The sequence below is a fragment of the Anabas testudineus genome, chromosome 1 (assembly GCF_900324465.2).
Source record: "Anabas testudineus chromosome 1, fAnaTes1.2, whole genome shotgun sequence".
NCBI classification, from domain to species: domain Eukaryota; kingdom Metazoa; phylum Chordata; class Actinopteri; order Anabantiformes; family Anabantidae; genus Anabas; species Anabas testudineus.
Window position 1 is genome coordinate 3,522,672 of NC_046610.1, and position 22,283 is coordinate 3,544,954.

A 22,283-nucleotide genomic window follows, 5' to 3' on the forward strand; every position below is an offset into this window, starting at 1 on the left:
CTTGAGTGATGGATTTTTATTACCAGTGGTTTGATTATCATAAAATCATTTACAAAGTATTTACACAAAGGCAGAAATACAAAGTTTACATTCTTTGCACATATCAGGCAGTCAGTACTTGATGGCACCAGCTCGTGTAGAGAAAATCATTAGCACAGTGGATTATGTGTGGTAGAAATTAATGTGCTTTGTTTCTAGTCTAAAGTTTTTCATTGTCAGTTCTGGAAGGCTTCAGTAGTTCTGTCTTGATTTTTAGAATGAAAAGGCAGCTTCAGCTAATCTAAGAAAAAAGTCTAAAAAGGGAAAAATGCTACAAAATATACAGAACACTGCTGCAGAGTAGGTTTTCAAACAATATTAAAAATCTGCTTCGTAAAAGTACAAAAACCTGATCTTGATGTTTGTGGAATATCGGCCCTGGTACTGTGCATCTGGCCACAGTGTTCACCTGATTCAGCCAGTCCCTGCAAACCATCAAGCTGCAAATAGTGGGATCATTGTCAAGACAAACCCTCTTCATCCTTTCTCATTGCTCAATTGTCTCCATTGTCTGTAGAAATCTTGTCAAATCAAACCAAGTAAGAAAGTGCATCTGTGATTCATTTCTCATATGTAAACTTAGCTGCGTACGATTGGCTATTTGAGCTGAACATTCTGCACTTTGAGCAGGAAGGTTCGGATTTCCATTGGCCTTAAGGTCACCTCCCACTCGGAGGGGTCTTGGAATGTCTTCAGCAGCGGCTTCTCCTCTGAAAACAACATTTAAAAATGACCATTAACGGGCAGGTTGTTATTTATTAGCGTTTGTTAGCTCCTTTGTTCATGCTCATCAGTCAAAAGTAAGAAAAGGTAACAGCTACAGGAACCTGGACTCACAGATTGTACCTCCTGACAAAACGAGTCTTGTTAAACCACTAAAACACCCTGTAGTTTACTGTTAAAGCTATGAACCATAACAATGCACTTATGACTCATTATATTATGTCGCCTGCTTAATTAGTTCCTGCAGGGAAATTGTCTTTCCAGAGTAGTTGACTGCAGCAGAGCAGTGATTACCACCCTTGTAGAATTAAAAGGCATCAGTGGATTTCTATGTTCACCCACCTCTCTTCCCCCTACCCCTCTAACTGAACAGGACCCCCCCCAACTACCAGCCAAGTGGTCCATCACTGGCTGGCAGGAAGCCGGTGGTGGTGGTCTGGTGTTGACAGACGAGGCAGATTTACCATCATTTGGCTGCCTGGTGTTTATTTTGTCAACTAATTTACAAAATACAAGTTCTGTCCTGAGGTCTCCACCACTGTAATAGGAGGTTAAAGGTCACTGCTTTGATAAAGTGGAGAAGGTTACAGAATTTCTTGTTAATATGTATGAGGCCTAGAAGAATCCGAGTGATTTCCAGGGGCTGTCCCCTGGTCTCATAACGAGAGGGGCCTGTCTGCAAAGATGACAAGATGGTAGACTGTGAACCTCAACTTTGTTTTTCAGAGGTTCATCTCTGAGAATGTCCTGTCACCTTGACCATTATCCTTTCCTAACCCAAACCATCGACCTGATTAGTCTTATCCAAACCAAATTAGTGCCAAGGTCAACAGTCCACCATCTTGGTCTGCAACCAGGTTCTCTAACTTTCACTTCACTTTCTTCTGCTGCTACCTCTAAATGTCAGCTTTGGCAACAAGATATCTGGCTCTAATAATCAAACTGACATGTCCTTTTCTTTCCCTTGAGGAAGAACCCTTCTGAATCAAATGAGCTTCCCTCCAGTGCCAGCTGTTCCAACTGTTTTTGGAGGACACTCTGTACAGTAGATTTAAATTACCTACTTCTGATACTCAATTCTATGGAAACATTTCAGTTGCTGCCAAACAAAGTATTGACAACTGATCCAAACTTTACTCCAACAGTATTCTACACCCTGTCTGTAGGGGTCCTGTACCTTTCTGTGGTGTCCAGTCGAAACGTGTCATCTTGTCTTTCCACTGATTGGCTGACAGGTTCAACTCCGACACTCCCAGCACAACCAGAGTGGAGAAAAGCTTCTACACAAAGAGAAGACAGGACATTTGAAATACAGTGGAACGGTCATTATTTAAACTTTATTGTATTTACTCTACTTTAAACTTCACTTAACTATTTAATTATCAAATTTTAAAATATGCACATAACATTTGATCCTTGGAATGAATTGGACGGCAACATTTAAATATGATCTAATCTCCTAATTTGTAATCTTTACAGGACACAGCTGACCCCCTCCCCCCTCAGTGTCTGACCTGCAGGTTGACGGTGACAGGCTGCGAGTTCAGTTTACTCTCCCTGCTCTGGAACTGATGCTCCAGCCTCAGCAGCACTGAGTCTTTGTCCCACTGTGTCAGTGTCAGCAGGTGAACAGCAGGGGGCAGCGCAGCCTGAAGGCCTGAGAACTACACACAGACACAAACACTCACTTTATTCAAACGAGCCAGATGGCCCTTTCACAGACAGTTGACTAGATACATTTTTTAAAATTATATTATATAAGCAATATTTAAAACCTACAGCCTGTTTAGTTTTAAGTAATTACTTTGAGGTGCCACACGTTAACTCGTGGGCCTTGTTTTTGACATTTCTGCTCTACAACTACTAATTTCCTCTATAATGACTAGGAACAGTACAGTGTGTCACTGATTACAGGCTTTGAAATCATGTCAGTGTAACTAGAGCTACTGGCGACACAGCTCCGCTCAGGTCTCCTGAGATTTGGTGAGATGATGTGTGAAAATACAAAAACGTACACAAAGACAGGAATGACACAACAACCCAAACAGAAGCAGACAGTCAGTGAAATTACCTTTAGTCCATTATCACAAATCCCAAACCGTTCATTAACCCTGTTCCACAGCAACCTCCACCTTACAGATCTACGGGCTGCGTTTCAGCTCTTTTTGGCAGCCGAAATTTCCGACTTGTTTCACAAACTATGAGAAGAGTTTTAGTGCTCCAGCAGACAGATGATTTCATTATGACTCAATGAGTCCTGGGTGACCGACTCACACTGCTTGTTTAACCAACTATCCCTGCATTTCACCTTCTAGACCTGACCTGGTTGCTCGGCAGTGATCTGTGTTGCAGCTGCAGAGTTCATCGTTCTTCCTCACCTCGTGTCGGATGTTTGGGCTCAGATCTCCATCAACAAACGCCAGCAATGGTTGCAGCACCTCCTGCTCTGCCATGGGGCGGTGCAAGTCAGCTGCAGCGGCTGGATGTTCGAGGGAGAGCAGGAGTCGGCCGCGGACTATCAGCCCCTCTGGGAAGATGTCCGAAGTCTCGTTGAGAGGCTCGCCCACACCACGCACATCGTCGTACAGCAGCCGGCGGTGGAGCTGAAGGGGAGGAAGGTGAATTTCACTGGGACTGTGTCTAAATATGTGTAGGTCTGTATTGGTTGCTCGAATAAACCCCAGGTTAATAAGTACATGATCATGGAGGATTAGCCTGCTGTGTGAAGTAGAACTTTGTGTGTGTGTGTGTGTGTGTGTGTGTGCTGAAGCAGTTTACATGCTGACAGGTGTGAGTTTTAAGTGACTGTTTGTATCTCACCATGATTTCCAGGGAGCCATTCTGGATGCTTCCTCCTCCTTGAGAGCGATCAGTCACTACAGTGAGTTGGTCCACATCATCCTGTAAAGAGATATGGATATAGAGAAATCCGCAATTATAATAGTGACTGAGGGAAAAGGGCGGAAATTAAATGTTTCCTCTGAAACGTCTTTGACAGACACACCTTGATAAAAGCGCGGGAGTTGATGGGGTAGTAGTTTCCAGCGATGGGCTCTGACTGCTTCAGGTTCCACGTCGGCCGAAAGTCTTTCCTGTGGGGAAATAACCCACATGACAACCTGAGCGTCCCTCATCGACCAGTAAGTTCATGAAAACACTGGAATATTTGTAAAAAGTGTGGAGAAAACTTTTCATTGCATGTATATTTTTAATCTAATGGGCAGATTCTTCAGTGGGTCAACTCTGAATCTCCATCCTCTGTGATTTAGACTGAAGGGACAGTTGAGTTCTGCATCACTAGCTGTGAGGGGAAGACAGCCGGCTTACTTTCTCTGCAGCACCTCCCTGCCGTTTGAGTCAGTGTAGAAAAATCGGTCGGTTTTGATGCTGGTGTCTAGACGAGTGATCACCTCCTTCCCCAGGTTGTCACTGTTTGAGAAAGGAAAGAATGACAGGGAGGTTTTTAACTAGTGAGTATTTACTGCATGTTTTCCAGCGTGTTTACGCTGATACTGTGACAAACATGCACTCACTCTATGGGCAGTGGCCCCACTGTCCACTCCAGCTCCAGAGCTTTGCTGTCAGCGTAGAGTCGAACCACCTGAGACACCCAGGGAGCAAACCACTGCCTCACCTCCTGCACCACTGAGGTCTGGACAGAGCAGCATTAATGAACACTACTTAATTTATTTCCACTGTAAATGTTTTAATAAATAGCAATGTTGACATTTTAAGTGTATTTATGGTCATACAGTAAATGTGCCAATTATCGGATGTGAAATCAGAGTTGTTTAGAATTAAATAGTATGAACTAATGTCAAAACAAAGCAACTCTCAAAATAAAGCACTACAATTAACTGATCTTTTTAAATTAAACTTAACCTAACACTGGATCATTAAGAAAATGTAAATGATTATGAACATGCTGCTCAGGCTCTACCTGAATGGTCTCAGTCTTGGCCGTCTTACTAATGATGAAAGGAGTGGATGAGTTGGGTCTGAAGATGTAGGCTCCTGAGGGCTGGTTACTCTCGGTATTGTTCCCATCACTGGCGTTGTACCTGGACAGAGAGAACATGAGTGGTGATCGGTTACAGGTCTCTGTAAGGACTCTGGACGGGTTTAACAGTGTGGTGAGTTCATGGCTTTGAGCAACACTGACCAGTAGAAGTTCTGTGTCAGTTTGATGCTCTGTTTTGTCTCCAGGTTGCTGAGGCTGCTCAGGAGGCCGGTGTCAGGGTCAAAGGTCACTCGTAGGAACTGGAGCACATATACATGCACATAACTTATAAAATGCATACAGGAACAATTAACACGTACAAAGTCCACAGTATTTAACCTTTATAAGTAGCCTGTCTTTATTATATTATTATTTTTTATACTATGTATGGCTGCACCATTCTGTAATAGATTTGTTTTAAACTTGTCTGATCTATTATATAATATATATATTATATATACACAGTCACATGTTTTTTTTTAAATTTATTTCTTAATGTAGAAAATTAGTTTTGACTTAAGATCTTTTAAAACCTCCAGATTAGTTTGCTAATGTCAAATAAAGACTTTAAACCATCTTCTTAACTTTTCTAGTTTTGTTTTTCTCTTTAAGGTCTATACATATGTTTTGCTTCTCCTCTGTGTAAAGCTTTATATACATAGGTACAACAAGAAACAAGTGATTTAATGATGCAGTAAGACCTTGTTCTGGATCCCTGTGGGTGTACGGCGCTGAGTGGAGGCGGGAGGAGGACCGTCCTGAATCAGGGACACAGAGTACGTGGTGTAGCCCAGCGGAGGAGCCTGAACCTGGAACACCAGCTCGTTTATAGCGAAGCCTCTGTTCCTCCTCACCTCCTGAGTGGCTTTAGACACTGGAACCACCTGGAGCAGAGACACAGAAGTGGTTACCTGGTGATTTATAGAGCTTTATTAAGAAGTGCCAGAAAACGTGTTAAATATTTAAAACAACACACAAACACACAGAGCAACATACCGGGATTTTATAATTATTCAAAATTCAATATAGCTGCAGAAATCTACTTCTAGCTGTAATTATTATCTCAGTATTATAAGTATAAAAGAACTGTGTATTTTAACAATTAGCAAGCTGACGTAGAGGCTGGATAATTTGCTCAAGTGCCTTATGAAAACAAATCAAATGTGATCACAGAGTAGTTAGTCATTAATCATGATGTAGATGATCCTACGACTCTTTGACAACTATGAAGTAATTAATATTGCCACACACACACACACACACACACACACACTGACCTGGCAGTCTACAGGTTTCCCTTTGACATCAGATACTGCGTATGCTGTTCCGTTCACAGGCAGCCTGACCGGCCAAGTGACAGGACGAGCAAGAGGGTTGTACACAATGACTAAGAACTGAAAGGAAGAGAGAAACAGGGAGGTTGGGAACAGTAGCAGTTCTGACTATGATATTAATAAGTCTTAGTTTTATAAAGGAAAAGAAAAGAAAGAAAGAAAGAAAAGTTAGAATTGAGTTAGGTTAGTATTGAGGTCTGAAAGTCGATGTTGTTGTTTAGGAAAGGACCTAAAGAAATCAACTAGTAATAAAGTGAATGGAGAAGCAGGTCACTTTTTGTGTGTCTGTTTATGTGTGTCACCTTGTTGAGGATCTCGGTAGGTAAACACACACTGATGTTAAGGTTGTCGCAGTAGTTCCGCTTCAGAAATGAACCACTCAGAGCAGCAAAACTGTTACTGATCAGGAGCTAAGACAGAAATCAAGGTTAGGAGACAGGGCGATATGCAATATGTCCTAAAAACTGAATATTAAAATAATACAGGTAGTTTGAGTCCAATAATGAACATTTGCAGCTGATCCAAACGTTCACTTTGCTCTACCAAGCATAAGCTTTCTGAAATCCAGGTCTGTGGACGACGCTGTTCCTCTACAGAATATACAAAGACTCTACTAGACATAATAGTACCAGAGTAACCCTAAATATTAAGACACGTCTAAACAGGATTTTGTTGAGCATGATAAAGACAATGTGAAGCTTGAAATACCTGACAATGCTGCCAGCCGTTGGCCAGCCTCCTGGCGTAGTCATTTGCTACATGTTGCTTCTCTGTGCCGGACACCGCGTCGTGGTGCTGGGCCACAGCCATGGCTTCCTCTGCAGACGACAGCACAAACAAATGGCTGAGAGGCCTCAGTCTGGTTTCCAGGTGGATTTATTAATCAATAATCCTTTGTGGCATTGACAGTTGGCTTCCTGTTCCACTGGCCAGATAACATAATTGAGAATAAAAATCCCATCTTACTCATGGTGTCACTGTCGCCAACCCCAAAGGGTCCCTGCCTGGAAACTGGGCCAGCAAGCACCTCCAGCTGGTTACATGTCTGAAATTAAAAAATAAAAACATCAAAGCTAAACAGTTTAAAATAGAACACTTTAATAGCATTATTATAGCATGAGTCGTTGAGAGAATGAATGCAAGAGACTGATGATCCACTCCCCCTCCAGTGTAATGACAGAAATCCCAGATTAATGCCAACTCAGCATGATGATTATTACTGTAATTAGCATATTAAACTGGTAAATTACAGTTTGTCATATGATACGTCAGCACGTGTTGTGAGTCAGCGCATTAACCTGCAACCTGCACAAAATTAATGTTAATGTGCAACCATGCTCAGGTTTGGCTCGTTAATAGGTCTTGGCTTACACAGTAAGCTCTCAGTCCAACATGCTAAATGTTGAGCCAAGAATGATGCTGACGAGCAGATTATTAAACGCTCTCAACTGGTGACATTTACACTGCACACCAACTAGAACCATGTAAGTCAACCTGCCATGTGTGATGTTTCATGTTCTATCACCTCTGAATGTGTGGAAATCAGTGTCCAGACCCACCAAAGGAAATAAAGCCTACTGCACCTGCAGATTGCTGTTGCTGATCCTCTCGTAACGTTTCAGTGCTGGACGGCTGGTGAAGTAGCCGGTCCAGAAATCGTGAGCATCATCTGCATACGGGAAGAAATCGTCTCTCTTCAAAGACCTGAGGAAACACGAAAATCAGCTCTACTACTACTTCTGATATCATTCTGACTGTGTTACCTGCTCATCTAAAGTTTATACTACCATGTGAGGTTTGCTCTGTGCAGTTCCTGGAGGTAACAGGAGGGGGTGGAATAGAGCACGTTGACTTTGCTGCCATTTGCCTGCTGGGCATTGACGTAGTGAATCAGCTTGTCCAAGTTCTTGTACCACAGGTTGGCGTTCTCATACTGGAAGTCTGAGCCCATGGTCATTATTATGTGATTTGTCTTATACACCATAGCCTGAGAGAGGAGGAATCAGCTGTTTCACAATTACAGTAACTAAACACAAAGTTACACAGTTACACTATTTTCTGGTTAAGACCTTTAATTAGAAATAATCTGTGTCTGCATTATGAGATACGGTGTTTATGTGTGGTTGTGTGTGTGTGTGTGTATCAAACCTGACTGTTGGCGATAACGAGGAAGCGATTCACCACATCATCGACATTATAGTCCTCCAGGTCAGGGTCGTCTCTGATTGGTGGGTCATGACAGAGCTGGTCCCAGCAGAAGCCCTCTGGTGGGTTGTAACCGTTGGGAAGGATCCCTGTTAGAGAGGAAGTGGTTAAAGGATCAGTTTATTACAAACAAAAAACTATATATCAGATGAACTGATGCTTTAAAGAACAAACAGAGAAGAGAAGTAGTATGTGTGGAGGTTACCAGTGAAGAGGTCAGCCATCGGGGGTGTGAGGCTGTCAGAGGCCCTCCACAGAAGCTCCTGCTCCTTCTCTATCATCCTGTGATCTCGGTCCTGATAGTCCAGACGTCCAAAGAAAAAGCCGTCATATCCCATCTGGAACAAAACACACGTGTTACAGTTAGAGTTAGTCAGAAATATCTTGACTTGGGAAACCACTTATCTGTGGTTGAAGTGGCATTGCACATTAGGTCTTAAAGGAATTGTTGTTGGCTAAAACACGCTTTTCTTTCGAGAGTTAGGCAAGAAGTTATGTACCACCCTCTCTGCAAACAGGGAGAAACGACTAGCTGGGCAATAAAATCCTCCAACCAGCATCATATGTGAAGTTTTCCCTCAACACTTGTCAATTAATAAAGTGATAGAAAAACACTTTCTAGCTTCAATTAACTCCTTTATTTGTCTAAGTTTGTCTAGGACTCGCTCTAGCTCTGATCTCTGTCTTCAGCTCAGCTACTGTACCTGTGCAAACATGGAGGCGTGCTCACGGGCGTGGCCAAACGGGTCAATGTGCCAGGCCACACGTGGTCGACCGCAAGCCCCGAATGTGTCGTTGAGGAACCTCAGACCCAAAGTCATCTGGTCAATTACAGCACTGTAGTGGGTGGTGGCTTCGTCACTCATACACCAGCCGCCATTCACAAACTCCAGGCGGCCTGGAGGAGCGGAGATCAGGAGAAATGTTGATCAGATTTCTGGACTAATATTCGTTCAGGGTAGCTGTACATGTACCGACTCTAGTACCTTCATTAACCAGCCGCTTCACCGTCTGCTGCATGCTGGAGCTCTGCTGTTTCCACCAGCGGTAGAAGAAGGCCGTCTCCACATAGATAAACCTCCTGTCTGGATTCTTCAACAGCTGATCCACCACGGAGTCCAGGATGTACTGCACTCCTGCATGCTGGATGTCATTACGGTCTACACACACACACACACACACACACACACACACACACACACACACACACACACACACACACATTAAACTCACTCGTCATCTTCTTCTTACACAACCACAGTAAACACAAAGGAGTCAGAAACAGATGATTTACACCCACAGAACCATAAAAAGACATGTGATGCTGACATATGCAAGCTAGTCACTCAAATGCACTAAAGATATAAAACTATTTACACATTTACTGTAAAAAAGACTTATTATAGACTGTGAATGGGCTTACATGCAGGTTCTGATTAGACCAACTCCACTAGATTCATTGATTAGGTGACATATTTTTGTTTTTAGTAACTCAGCTCCTTCCTGTCGCTGTCAGGACGTTGCGATTACTCATCACCAATCAGAACAGTTTCTGTTATCTAACAAAAACGCGGTTGTGTTTATGACTTTTATTCTCAGAGGGAAGAACTTGCAACAGGCATCTGAAAGATCCTGTAGAATGAAAAAAGCCATTTTGTCCATGCGTATAATTCCTGTAATGTTTATGTCAAACATAGCTGCTTCTGTTCCTCGCTTCAAAGTGAATGTTTTTGTTGCCACATGACACCTGCATGACACCTATTCTACTTCAATGCTTCAGCTACAAAAACAAAGAAAATGTTGCTGATTCAATGATTGTTTTATGAACTTTATGACGCAAATTAACACACAAATGAAAGTTACAGCAGTGTTCGGCTTTGCTTCACTGCTCCAGGTGATTAGGTTTTATTGACCATACTGTCAATAAAACCCATAAAACTACAGCACTGCTTACATTTTCATGCATTTTGCAGCAGGTTTGCTCAGTTTTTAAAAGAATAAAGTGAACCTCCCCATTATTTTGATTAAATATAACCAATTAATGTGTCTAATCTCTGTTTCCAAAAGCTAAATTTAGCTTTTATCTGTTTACTCTTGGCGACAACCGTTGCACTGATATGTTTTAGCTTTTGTTTGACCACAGTTGCACTGGGTGACATGGTTCTTGTGACTCTAGTTCTCTTTTTTTAAGGAGGAAACATGATGCCAAGCGCAGCATTGTGATTCAGTGATGTGGAGCTCTGTGGCACAGACACAGTTAGAGTCCAAATCAGACTCTGGATTCGCAGGTTTTACAGTGATTAGTGGAATTAATTAACTGTGTTTGTGTGTGTTTGTGTGTGACAGATGGAGACTGACCTCCATAGTAGTACTGGTCCACAGTCTTCAGCCAGCCAACATCATCATGTGTGTGAGGGACCAGGTGGACGTTCAGCATGTTGGGCTTGGTGATGTGACATGACTACACACAAATACACAGCGTGAACCCACGGACTAATATTAAAAGACGTGTTATAAATAGAGAAATAAATCCTCTCTCAGGTGAAGGTTCAGTGTAACAAACTGACAAAGTAAAAACGCGGATGAGTAAAAGTGAAAGTAGCTCTAACAATCATCAGCAGCGGACGTTCAACACAATAAAACTACCAAACGACTCCGTTAAACTTCACTGACCTCGTATCCGCAGAGTTTTGCCGCAGGTTTTGTGTCCTGGACGAGAGGGAAACTCCAAACTCCACCGAGGATGAAGAGGAGAGCGACAGGTAGCTGCTGCTTCCCGGCCGCCATGTTGGAAAAATAACCGCGTCACATGACTTCTGTTTACGTTGCCAGAGATCACGTGACGGCTCCTCCACATGCTTTCATATGGGAACTGTGATCCCTCAGGTAGGACTCTCAGGCAGTGAGGCTCAAAAGGACTGCAAGCAGGGATAAATTTAGTCTTTAATCAGTCAGGAAAACTCATTTAGAGTATGATATGATAGAATAAATTACCTATGCTGTATGAAGAACTATCATTATCACCGTGCAGAAATGTTTTACTCATATAAAAAGTAAAAGTGATCACTGTGTACAATAATATACTGTATATATGATTGGATTAATGTATTACATTACTGTTCCAGCTGTTAATTTGATTACTTTATGCACTGCCAGGTGGTTAATCCATAATAACGGATTATTATTTGTTACAAGTAATCAAACAAAGATAGCGCAGTACAAAGTACAATAGTAAAAAAAGTACAGTATCCCTCTGAAGTTAATTAAATGAAAATGTAAAGCACCTAAAAATGATAGTTGAATACTTGTACTTAGTTACTCTGCACTTTTGATTATGTGGGCTGCATTCGTTAGATTAGAAAAGATGATAGATTGAAGTTTAAAAAGCCCTTCAGAGGAACTGGAAGTGTCTCTGACATCAAACTGTAAACAGTACTGCACAGTACCAGAAACCAGTCTTTCCAAGTTCAGTGCTGGTATGAGGAACTTTTAAAGCTGTTGTCTCATGACAGTGGCATGATCATAGCAAGACAGTTGTAAGAGGTAATATCACTAGTGGTCCACTAAACACCAGCGGAAAACTTATTGATTATGTTACTTAAATAAAGATTTTATTAAGTGATTGATTGAAATAGCTGTGGATCAGTTTATTGTGAGCCAAGGTGGGATGAACACATGCCAGTAAAAGCAACACACAGACAAATACAACACGTTACTGTCATGGTCAGGAACAATAACAGAAACACAGGCAGTAAACAGGAGGAAGTACTACAGGGATATGCATTTTACAGACCAGTGTAGATATTTCATGTTACAGTACTACAGCTTGTAGGATAATGCACTTCATGGCTATTTGTTTTCTTACTTTGGATTGATCTGCCTGATCAGCATGTTTTACAATAGTAATGTGTGCAATACAGTAGATTTTATGAGTTGATGACATATTTTAAGAATATTTTCGAACATGCCTTTGAAGAGTACTTATAGGGTTAATGTTTCTGTACAATATATGTAACTATATAATCCCATTGTTTCTTTGGATAAACAAGTGGCGTGGCCTACAGGCCTCACAGTGCTCGGTCAAATCATCACAATGCCCTGGAATAGCACCAATCAGAAAGAAAACTTCAATGGAAAAACAGCTACATCATGGCATCGCACTCTCACACCTGTTTTACAGTTATGTTTACAGGTTATGTTCACACTACAGACGCCGCTACATGTCGTTCATCGCCATTCGCTGGAAGCTGGTTTGGCTTTAAGAGGCAATTTGTTTCAAATGCAAACTAACCGCAAGACAGAATATGAATAATATGAAAAGCTTGGGGGTCAGCTGTCCATGACAGGCACAAAAAACGAAAACTTTACTGGAACCATTGTACAAAAAAAGTGCCTTAAATGAAGAAAAACAACAGATGGTAAAAGACAATAAGAAGCAAATAGACAGAAATACGATTAGGGAGAATGGCCACCACACATACATACAGTGTTGTATTCTTCCAGACCATTGGGATTTAGCATCAAGGCCTGGAATGTGAACGTAGTCTTAGTGCTGCAAACGTCCTCTGTCCCTTGTTATGCTACAATCAAACTGTGTCTAGATGTAAACGGGTCTAGTAAAGCACTGGTAGAATTTAGTGTTCAAGTTCTTGTTCTAATATGTTTTTCTCACATTTAACACCCAATCTGACTTCGTCTTATCCAAGTAAACAGTTTAAAGTTGCAGAAATACACTTAAACCCACCATCCCATCACCAAACCCCCATCAAAAAACCTTAAATGTGCTTAAAAACATGGAAGGTGGGTCAAAAGAAAAACATTTAGGATAATGTAGGTACAAAATATTCAGCCTGGGGAGCTGAATGAAACCATCCTCTGATAACCTATAAGACAAATAAGGAGCAATAACCTCCTTCGAAATTAGCCCGAATTATCAGATTAAAATTCAAAATAGTTTAACGGCTTTCTCAGGTTTCACTTTTCACTGTCGACACTTTGACATGACACAGATGCAGAAGCACAATGGCTGAATTATTTTATATCATTTCAAAATCCTAATATTTAGCTAAATAATAAAAAACTTTGTGCTTTTCCTACTACGACAAGTCATAACGTACACTGTCAAGAGGCAGTGATAACAAAGAGCAGTTTACAGGTTTAAGGAAGAGAATCTGTTTTTGTCAACAGAGGCTGAAGAAGTGAGATGGATGGAAATAAGTTAAGTGTTTGATTCTGGATTGTGCTGCTTCTTCCTGATGTTGATGCACCTGCCACCTTTACATTCATAGTTTTTAGTGTTCATCTTTATGAGCAGAGTTAAGAGCCCTTTTCTGCAGTGGTTAAATGAAGGAGGGGCAGAGTTTAGCTTGGGTTTCTATTGCTGGCCTCCTGGGGGCAGATGATCAGGGTGGAGTCCAGATCCAGGCGGAAGGCCGGGTACAGCGGCTGAGAGAACGGGCAGCGGAAGGTGTGCAGGAGCACCACTGTGTCCGACACACTGTAGAAGGACAGAGCTCCTTTCTGCCGTTCCAGGAACACACCGATCCTCGGGCAGGGCGGTGCAGCCACTGTGGTTTTTCGATTGTCGTGCCAGGCGGCATATCCAGTGTGTGTACACCTCAGCCGCCAAGAGTTCTCATTGCGTCCCAGGAGGCAGGGCTTTCCGCCTCCTTTGCGTCCGATTCCGCGGTAGGTGACACCGATGTCAATCCATCCTCCGCCCCTCCACTCCACCTCCCAGTAGCTGGCGCCACCAAACTGGCCCTCCTTGCACAGGACCTGGGCCACCGAATCAAATCGCTGGGGGTGAGGGGGGTAGGACTGGGGCTCCTCGCCACAGTGGGCACCCTGGCACCCCTCCAGGAGAACCAGAGTAGGGTGGGCTGTATCCAGGTCCAAAGACAGACAACACGAAACTAGAGGGAACGGGAAGAGAGAACGAGACTGACTTCACCAATGTTCTGTGAATATAACAATCAGCAGTCGACTCATGATTGACTGATGCTTTTTTACTTTGGTATAAATGTATTTATGTATTATGCTTGTTGTTGTTTCTCTTTTATGTAAACTGTGGAAGAGTCTTAGGAAGCGTTTCACATTGTAAAACCCTGACATCTGACATCCAGATCTGATTGAGGCACATGTGACCAACAGATGTTAAGCTGTCCAGTGTTTCAGCTGACATTTTGGCACAGAGGGGACACCTGACACGTACGGCCTTAATCCTCTTCTGACCAAATGAATTATTCATTCCTAACAAGGTGCTGGTTTGCTGTCATCCTGTCAGTTTGCTTGTTTCTCTCTAGACAAGGTGCTGGTCTTAATGACAGACCTGGATGTCATAAATACAGTATAACTGCCATCCATCACTGATGGAGTATCCAGCTTTCACTTTTCCCAGCAAGAATCTCATTGTCTGGTGAACTAGGAGCAGAGAGAGACGAGAAAAGGATGGAAAAAGAGAAGGAATGAAAGAGAGGAGGACGTGGCAGAGAAAGATAGGGAATGACATGCAAGGGTAAAAATAAAAATCAAATGAAAAGACAGATGGGGCAGAAAAGAAGAAAGATATGATGAAACAGACCTGTGTTGTAGTACTTACACCTGAGGAAAGCTGCTCTCATCCTCTGATCAGCCGGCTGCAGAGACAGAGCAGACAAAGGGAACGACACGGGCAGCGCTGGAAAAAAAAGAGGTGGGATTGAAAAGTTGAAACAAAAAAAAAAAGTTATTAAAAAATATTAGTTTTTCTATAAACTTAATAAGAGTTGTTCTAAGACTGAAAAGACAAAAGTGAAAGGATAAAGTACAGTAGAAAGAACACACACTAAAATAAATGAGTATGGATTAAAAGTGAGGAAGGAGCTGGAACAGAGTGTTCACAAAGTGGGAAAGAAATAATTTTCAATTGAGTATAAATCTTCACAAAGCACCTTGAAACTTTTCCAGATTATATAAAATAGTTTTTCATGTTTTCCCATTTTGACCAGATTAAAGCTAACATCAAACTCAGTCACAAAGAAAATTAAAGGGTCAGTTCACCAAAAATAAATGCACTTTTTTCCCACCTACCTCTGTTTTGTCGCCCTGCAGATGGTGTCTGTTGGGTTTGTTGAGGTTTGGCGTTCTCCACACTGACATTTCTGCCACCTCCTCAATGCAATGGACATGAACGGTATTTTATATACTTTTGAAAATCTCAAGAATACCAATAAAAAAAGCTAAATAAATAGGTGTTTTTATGAAATTGCTTTAAATGTATTTATATTTTCAATGCAAAAAAACAAACAAACAAACAAAAACATGTTTTCCAAAGAAGCTACAGCTCATAAAGAGCAACAAAACGATGTATCTACAGTCATGCTAGTGGCTCCATGAGCCTCATCTCATCAGTAACATGCTGATGTTTAGCAGGCACGTTTGCCATGTTCTTTATCATATTAGCAAGATGGAGCAGAACTGGAGATCAGCCGGACGGTGCTGTATTAGACATCACTCTGTGCTCTTAAGCATCAATAATTAACACATCCACTGTCTCTCGCAGTGTTAAATGTCGTGTCAAAACCTGCAGCCTGGTAAAAATGGGTCACCTCAGACATGTCACAGTGTGTGTGTGTGTGTGTGTGTGGGTGGGTCATGTTTCTTAGGCTCACCTTTGACACACTCTTCACCAGTCACAAAGTTCTCATTAACTGGAAGAGAAATTGTAGCGTTAAACTTCAGCATTTCACACTTTGTACACACAAATCAACTTTATCCATCCACCATTGATCTATACTCAAACCTTTAATTTGTCCGAGCAGTGAGTGCCTGCACGTGTGAGTATTTAGTGTATTTATTAGTTTACACTTTATCACATGATCTTTATTGTCTGTCAGTTTTCTGCTACACCTGCACGGCTGATCTTGTCCACCTCCTCCCTGCAGACCTCCTCAATGTGGCTGCGGAGGTGGCACAGCGCTCTCCTGGCCCCACTGAAGGCTTCCGAGGGCAAGCCGAGGGTCCTGCAGTGCCTGCCAGCGGTGAGAGGGATGCACAGTAGTGGAGCCGCCTGAGTCAATAAAGAGAAAGAGTGGAAAATAGAGCCTGCATATCATCTCCAGCCCACCCTCCTGATTTAATTAGCTGGTCAACTGCATTTCAAAAAGCACTTAGGACGGTTCTGTCTTTTTCCACTGCTCACTGCTGACTCATCCTCTCTTCTCAGCGATTCTTCATCCACTCTTCCACAGAATAATCTCTCAGGAGCTATGTTGGTGGGCACTCTGGTGAGTTCTTCTGGCCTCCAGGATGCATTAGATGTCATGGGTAAGTATCAGATGGAAGGACTGCTAATGCATTAGTTGTCTTTTCATAAAGTTAAAGGTGCCAGAGACACTCGAGTGTCCTGTTCAGTAGTGTTAACGTTATTATTAGTTTAGCCATGCAGCCGTAAAACGTATCCATTTCCCCTCCGTAGCCAGCTCTGTCTATGAGACAGGTAATGCTCAAGACAGGGCGGTAATCCAAGACTGTGGAGTGTTTTCTACCCGTTTGTTTACTGTGATGCTGGAGACAATGAGACGTGTTCGACTAGTGTGGTTCAACTTCCTGATGATGCCTTGATTTGTCTGACATGTTCCTTTGAAGAAGGAAGGAATCTGGAGATATTAGTTCTCTTATGTTGAGCATCAATGAGTAAAATAAATAGAAATCTCAGCAAGCACTGTGTGCAAGTTTTAATTGAAGACAACAACTAATAGCGTGGCTTAAAACTGATTGCACCCCCACACCCTTCACCGTTCTTCCCCTCACCTGTAAGAAATGTGCGTTGTCCTCTGTTTGCAGCAGCTGACTGATCTCCTCATCTCTGCTCCTCAGCTCCTCCAGATCTTTCTCCAGCATCTCTATGTCACGTTCAGCCCTCCCCACCACTGCTCGCTCTTTCGCCTCCAGCCTCGTTCGAACCTACAGAGCACATGTAGATGATGTAATCCTAAGAGGCGTACAGTGTTAGTATGCACCAAGTACCACGTAAGTGACAAACAATGATGTGAAAGGAGGCGGTGGGGCTTTGCAGCTGCATATCTGATGGTTGTTTTTCATTTAGGTGTGTGCGGATCCTCCTAAAGTCTGGTTATGGTTTCTAACAGGACTGCAGTAATTCTTACTATCACTCTTACATCATTACTATACCATATACTATATTTCTAGCTCCTGCTCCTCACCTCTGTCTTGGTTTTCTCCAGGCGGAGAGCTATATCTGCAAACAGAGCTTCACTGTCCTCCAGTACAGCAGATGCCGACACCTGAAACACGCACACATAGAATAAGATTGTCAAGACAAACTGATTTCCAATATTTGATATAAGGTAGATTTCAGCCTGAGGTTTCACAGCGCTAATTCATGGTTCCGGGAAGGAGACGAAGACGCTTTCCTGGAAGACGGGATGGGTAGACAGGAACTTAAATCAGCTGTGCAACAGAAACTGATTTAGTGGAGTTTGAGGCTTTGTGAGACTTTGTTTAAGGCGGACACAGGCGACGCAGAGGGAAGTATGCACGTCTGACATTACAGAGGAGGCTGTGGAGTAGGAACTCGTGCTGAGAACTTAATCACTGGGCACAATTAATAATCCACCGCTGAGAGCAAAATACTGGTGTCACAAAGAACACAGCTAGAGTCTCATACGATACTTAATCAGCTTTAGAATAACTATAATAAGCTGCATAATCACTGTATAACATCCTGATTCAGGTCTTTCCAGTTTCACTGTAAAGTTCCTTGACATGATTGGTTTCTGTTGTAATGTTGAGCTCTACAAATAAAACTGAATTCAACTGGAATAGCACGTTTAAATGTAATAAAAAGTTATGATACAGTAACTTCATGGTGGTGACTAAACACAGAATAAACACTGTAATAGAAATGATGTATAAAGTCAAGTTAGTCCAAAAAGGGAGAGGACTACTGCACACTAACAACACCTGTATTACAGGTATTTACCAGGTGTTCCAGGAAGTTAGGAGCGTCGTTTAGACTAATGTTGACTAAGCGGTGGTGCTTTCAAACTTACGAATAACTTCTAAACGTGTGTGTGTGTGTGTGTGTGTGTGTGTTACCTTCAGGGACTCCAAGCTTTGTTGAAACTCCTCCACCTCTCTCTCTCCACTCTGAATCCTCCCTTGAACCACCCTCTGAGCGTCCTGGAGCTGGAGCTGCCAAACAGGGCGACAGAGAGACGAGACAGAGACAGACGGACTCTCAGTGATTTAGTTTGTAATTAGAGCTCTAATGTAAACAGAACTGTATCATCTACCATTTTTATTACTGGTGCTTCTGTTTGAGTCGATCTTAGTTTGGTCATTACAGCCTTTCTTCTGCTGTAAGTCCAGTACACTTAATGTTTATTAAGCACCTACAAGACAACAAGGTTTCTCCAGTGTCCTGGCACCGGTTTGTCAGGGTGCAGTTACACCTCAGTACGTTGTCTGCAGTCCACTGACAATGGACTGATATAGATGAAGTAAAGGATTTATATGAATGAATGAGATTCAGAATCATGATTTATGATTAAACTAAGAGTTTGAGGTCATCTTCCTCAGTGTTCCTGTAGCTGTGGATCCTCTAAAGCTCTTTAAATGAGTTTTTGCATGAACCTATAAAACTTCATCCCTGACAGTGCACATTGTGTAGCTACACAGATTTTCCTCCCTTCCTTGATATGGACTAAGTTTCCGTGTACCTGTCTCCTGGCTCTCTGGGTGTCCACATTACGCGCTTCCTCCTGGTCCGCCTCGCACAGCAGGCAGTCCCCGGTCCACTCCCCCGCGGCTTCCGCGTCCGCGCCGCTCGCCGCGGGTTCCAGACCCAGGCGGTGCTGTGCGCACAGCCGCTCCGCCAGGCTCTCCACCGCGGCCACCAGCTTGTGCCGCCGCAGGGTGCCGACCTCCCGGTGCGGCAGGACGTGGAGCTCGCAGAAAGACGCCAGGCAGACGAGGCACGACTTGGCCGCTCTGAGCGCGCTCTGCGCCGGGCAGAAGTCGCACGCAACTTCCCCGACTCCCCCCTGGTAGAGCTCCGGAGAGGCGACCATGTCGCTCAGCTTGAGCTTGTCGACCACCTCGGAGAGCACCGTGTTCCTCCGCAGCACCGGCCGAGGGCGGAACGTCTCCCGGCACTGGGGGCAGCTCCACTCCCCCGACTCCGCTTGGTCCCAGTAGTTGTTGATGCACACCATGCAGTAGGTGTGTCCGCAGGGAATGGACACCGGGTCCTTCAGGAGGTCCAGGCAGATGGGACACCTGAACTGGTTCTCCATCACCGAAATGTTGGCCTGGGCCATTTGTGAGGTCGGAGCTTCTGCAGAACCAGCTGCGGAACCAGCTGCTGGTCTTTCCCTCAGTCCTCGGTCCTCGGTTCTCGGTTCTAAGGGGAGGTGCCAGGAACCACGAGTGGTTCCTCCTCTGCTGCCCTGAGTCTTGTCTCACAGGTGATGTTGTGGACGCTGCTTTTAAAGTGTGGTACTGGAAACTATAAATTAATTCACTAAGGAAGGAGTTGAACTAGAGAGAGTGAGTTTATTCCAACAAATGCCGACTTGTTCAAGATAAACCAAAATGTAATGAAATTAAATACTAGTTTAATTCAATGTTTTTCAGTTTTTTCCCTCCAAATAGCAACATTTGGTTTTATTTCTTCATATTTTTTAAGGTATGCAGCCAATTTCCATTTGTTAAACGGTGATGATACTGATACAGGATACACACTCAAATAACAACCAAAAATGAGACTTGAAAGTGTTATTTTAATTTGTCACTGTGGTTTAAATAGAAGCTATTTGTCTGTTTATTACATGTCTTTATATGTTACCTCTGGGTCGTGGTGACTAAATTACACTTTCTATAATTTAAAGCTTAAAGAAGCTTTAAATGAAAAATATAAAATGATCTGCTCTGGATAAAAGTGTTGATCTTTAAATTTCCCATCACTAAACCTGCTGTTTGTGAGTATGGTTACACTGACATCCAGTGGCAACATGCTGCATTTCCCCTGAAGGACCGGACTCTTCATCACGTTGACAGAGCTGACTGGGTGTCAGCTGCAGCAAGAGGCTGCTGATGCAAATACTCTGCATCAGTATCACTGCAAGACTGCAATAAGGAGTGAAATACATTTCTGTGTTCAGTGAGAAACACTCACTTACATATCCCGATGAACAAACTAATCCAACACTTCCACTGTTATCAGAGGGTTGAAGGCCCTAAAACCACAGGATGCCAGAGTTAGCACCTCTGTTAGCACACATTATATTTTACAGCTCACAACGTCCTGGGATATTACAACATACATTCTTTTAGGGGTTGGGCGTTCCCTAAAGCTGCACTTATTAAAGGAACATTCCACCAATTTTATTTGACTCGCTCTCTCTCTCTCTCTCTCTCATGCACTTACACAGGTCACTTTATCTGCCTGTGGAGTCAAGTGGTTTTCCTCTGTGGAGCCCAGGATTAGTGCTGCATGTCTCTCAAATGCACTGATACACTGACAGGATGATCTAAATTATGAGCTAAAATAAGGACACACTGCACTGTACCAGTAAATGCTGTTTTGGAAATGTGCTACGATGGCTCATTTCTAGTACGGGTTATTTTAGCAGTAGTATTTGTTTATTTTCATTCATACAGTAAAATGCAGCTGAAAAACCATGTGTCTGAGCCAGACATTTAAAACAAGCTTTTCCTTTTAATCCAATTAAATTCACATTTATATGGGCCATAAGGTCTTGTTGTCATTATGTATATGTGCTGTTTTTAAAAGCTTTATGACATTTGCCTTATCGTTATCAGTATTAAAAGGCATAAAAACATCTCTTGCAGTTCTTGATCTTATGACTTTCTCACTTGTGATGTTTCTCTAATCCCAGTTCTTGACTGCATTCCAAGTCTCTATCTGACTCAGAGCTCAGGGCAGGCGGACAGACAAAGCCCTGAAAAGGGGGTCTGGTCCCTTGACTCCCCCTGGTCCTTTGTTGAAAGTGGGGCTGTGATGTACTCGCTGTTTTAGAAAGGACCCTTTTCAGGTAGGCCGTAAGGCGATCCTGGGCCTTTCCTAGCCAGGGTGTGCCCTGGGCGTCTCTGGTTTACCTGCGGGACTGTGAAGGGCGGGGTGGCTTTGGCTGGTCCTCCGTGGGCTGGGAAGTGGTGGAGGGTGGAGGAAAGAAAAGCAGCTGGTCAGTGGAAGTCGGAGAGAGCGAGAGAGGGACCTAGAGAACGGAGGGGAGGGATGGAAAGATGGATGTAAAGTGAGAACGCTGAGAAAGGACAAATAAACAAAGGTGGCGATGAGGGTCTGAGGTGAATTAATTGTATTAAGCTCTTTCTCTCTTTGGCAACAGTCTCTAGAGACGGCGGCACAGGGAACAGTAGACAGAGGATACAGTATTCTAGCACTATAAAGCAGTTCAGAGAGACCTGCAGCTTTTAAAGAGTCAGCCAGCCTGGTACCACATACCTCTCATGGTTCCTCTCTAAAAATATGTATATTAAACAAGCTATTGTCCTTTGTACAGTTTTATTTAAACTCACGTCAGTGCAGTAAGAGTACTACAACAGATGAAACTATTGTGAAAATACACTTCTTTGATGCCTTTTAAGCAATTTGTACCAAACTTTACTTTAGCTGCTAAATCTGTTTTGTGTCAGTATGTGATGCACAAATATTTAGCATTGTCCGTCTGTAACAACCCTGCATACATAAGACTCAGGCTACTGTGGGTTTGGATCCTGACATAGAGTTCCCTTTCAAAATGAGATGGCCACTGTTAGAAAAACAAGTCACGACTGGGAGCTTATTGCCAGTAAACCTACCATTAAAGTTATGAGTCATCTTTGGTCTTTTTGATTTCAAAATAGTCATGTTTTTGAAGATATTATCAGCTTAGGAGATTGAACAATTAAATGGAAGAAACTTTTTGTCTAGCAGAAGATGAAACTTTAATTAA

At 42.8% G+C, this 22,283-nt stretch overlaps 2 protein-coding genes across 3 annotated transcripts; both read right to left on the reverse strand.

Moving 5' to 3' along the window:
• Position 1: 1 nt before the first annotated feature.
• Positions 2-11,100, reverse strand: man2b1 (mannosidase, alpha, class 2B, member 1). Its single transcript, XM_026359569.1, has 23 exons — positions 10,975-11,100; positions 10,660-10,762; positions 9,288-9,461; positions 9,006-9,199; positions 8,507-8,639; positions 8,245-8,390; positions 7,884-8,083; positions 7,680-7,800; positions 7,063-7,141; positions 6,805-6,914; positions 6,399-6,506; positions 6,040-6,156; positions 5,464-5,646; positions 4,925-5,022; positions 4,703-4,823; positions 4,296-4,414; positions 4,090-4,191; positions 3,767-3,854; positions 3,583-3,663; positions 3,141-3,365; positions 2,277-2,426; positions 1,940-2,042; positions 2-749 (listed from the first exon to the last, which is right to left on the reverse strand). Exons 1-23 carry the CDS (start codon positions 11,086-11,088, stop codon positions 637-639), a joined length of 2,982 nt encoding a protein of 993 aa, XP_026215354.1. The 5' UTR covers positions 11,089-11,100; the 3' UTR covers positions 2-636.
• A 2,237-nt stretch (positions 11,101-13,337) lies between these two features.
• LOC113162601 (E3 ubiquitin/ISG15 ligase TRIM25-like) lies at positions 13,338-20,224 on the reverse strand. 2 transcript variants are annotated; one of them, XM_026360827.1, is made up of 9 exons: positions 19,026-20,224; positions 18,403-18,498; positions 17,508-17,588; positions 17,095-17,247; positions 16,192-16,351; positions 15,954-15,992; positions 15,373-15,453; positions 14,903-14,980; positions 13,338-14,216 (listed from the first exon to the last, which is right to left on the reverse strand). In XM_026360827.1, exons 1-9 carry the CDS (start codon positions 19,623-19,625, stop codon positions 13,663-13,665), a joined length of 1,842 nt encoding a protein of 613 aa, XP_026216612.1. In that variant the 5' UTR covers positions 19,626-20,224; the 3' UTR covers positions 13,338-13,662. The 2 variants fall into 2 exon arrangements, with proteins under 2 accessions (XP_026216612.1, XP_026216613.1); XM_026360828.1 differs by having other exon boundaries at positions 15,373-15,450; positions 19,026-20,223.
• Between the last annotated feature and the right edge of the window lie 2,059 nt (positions 20,225-22,283).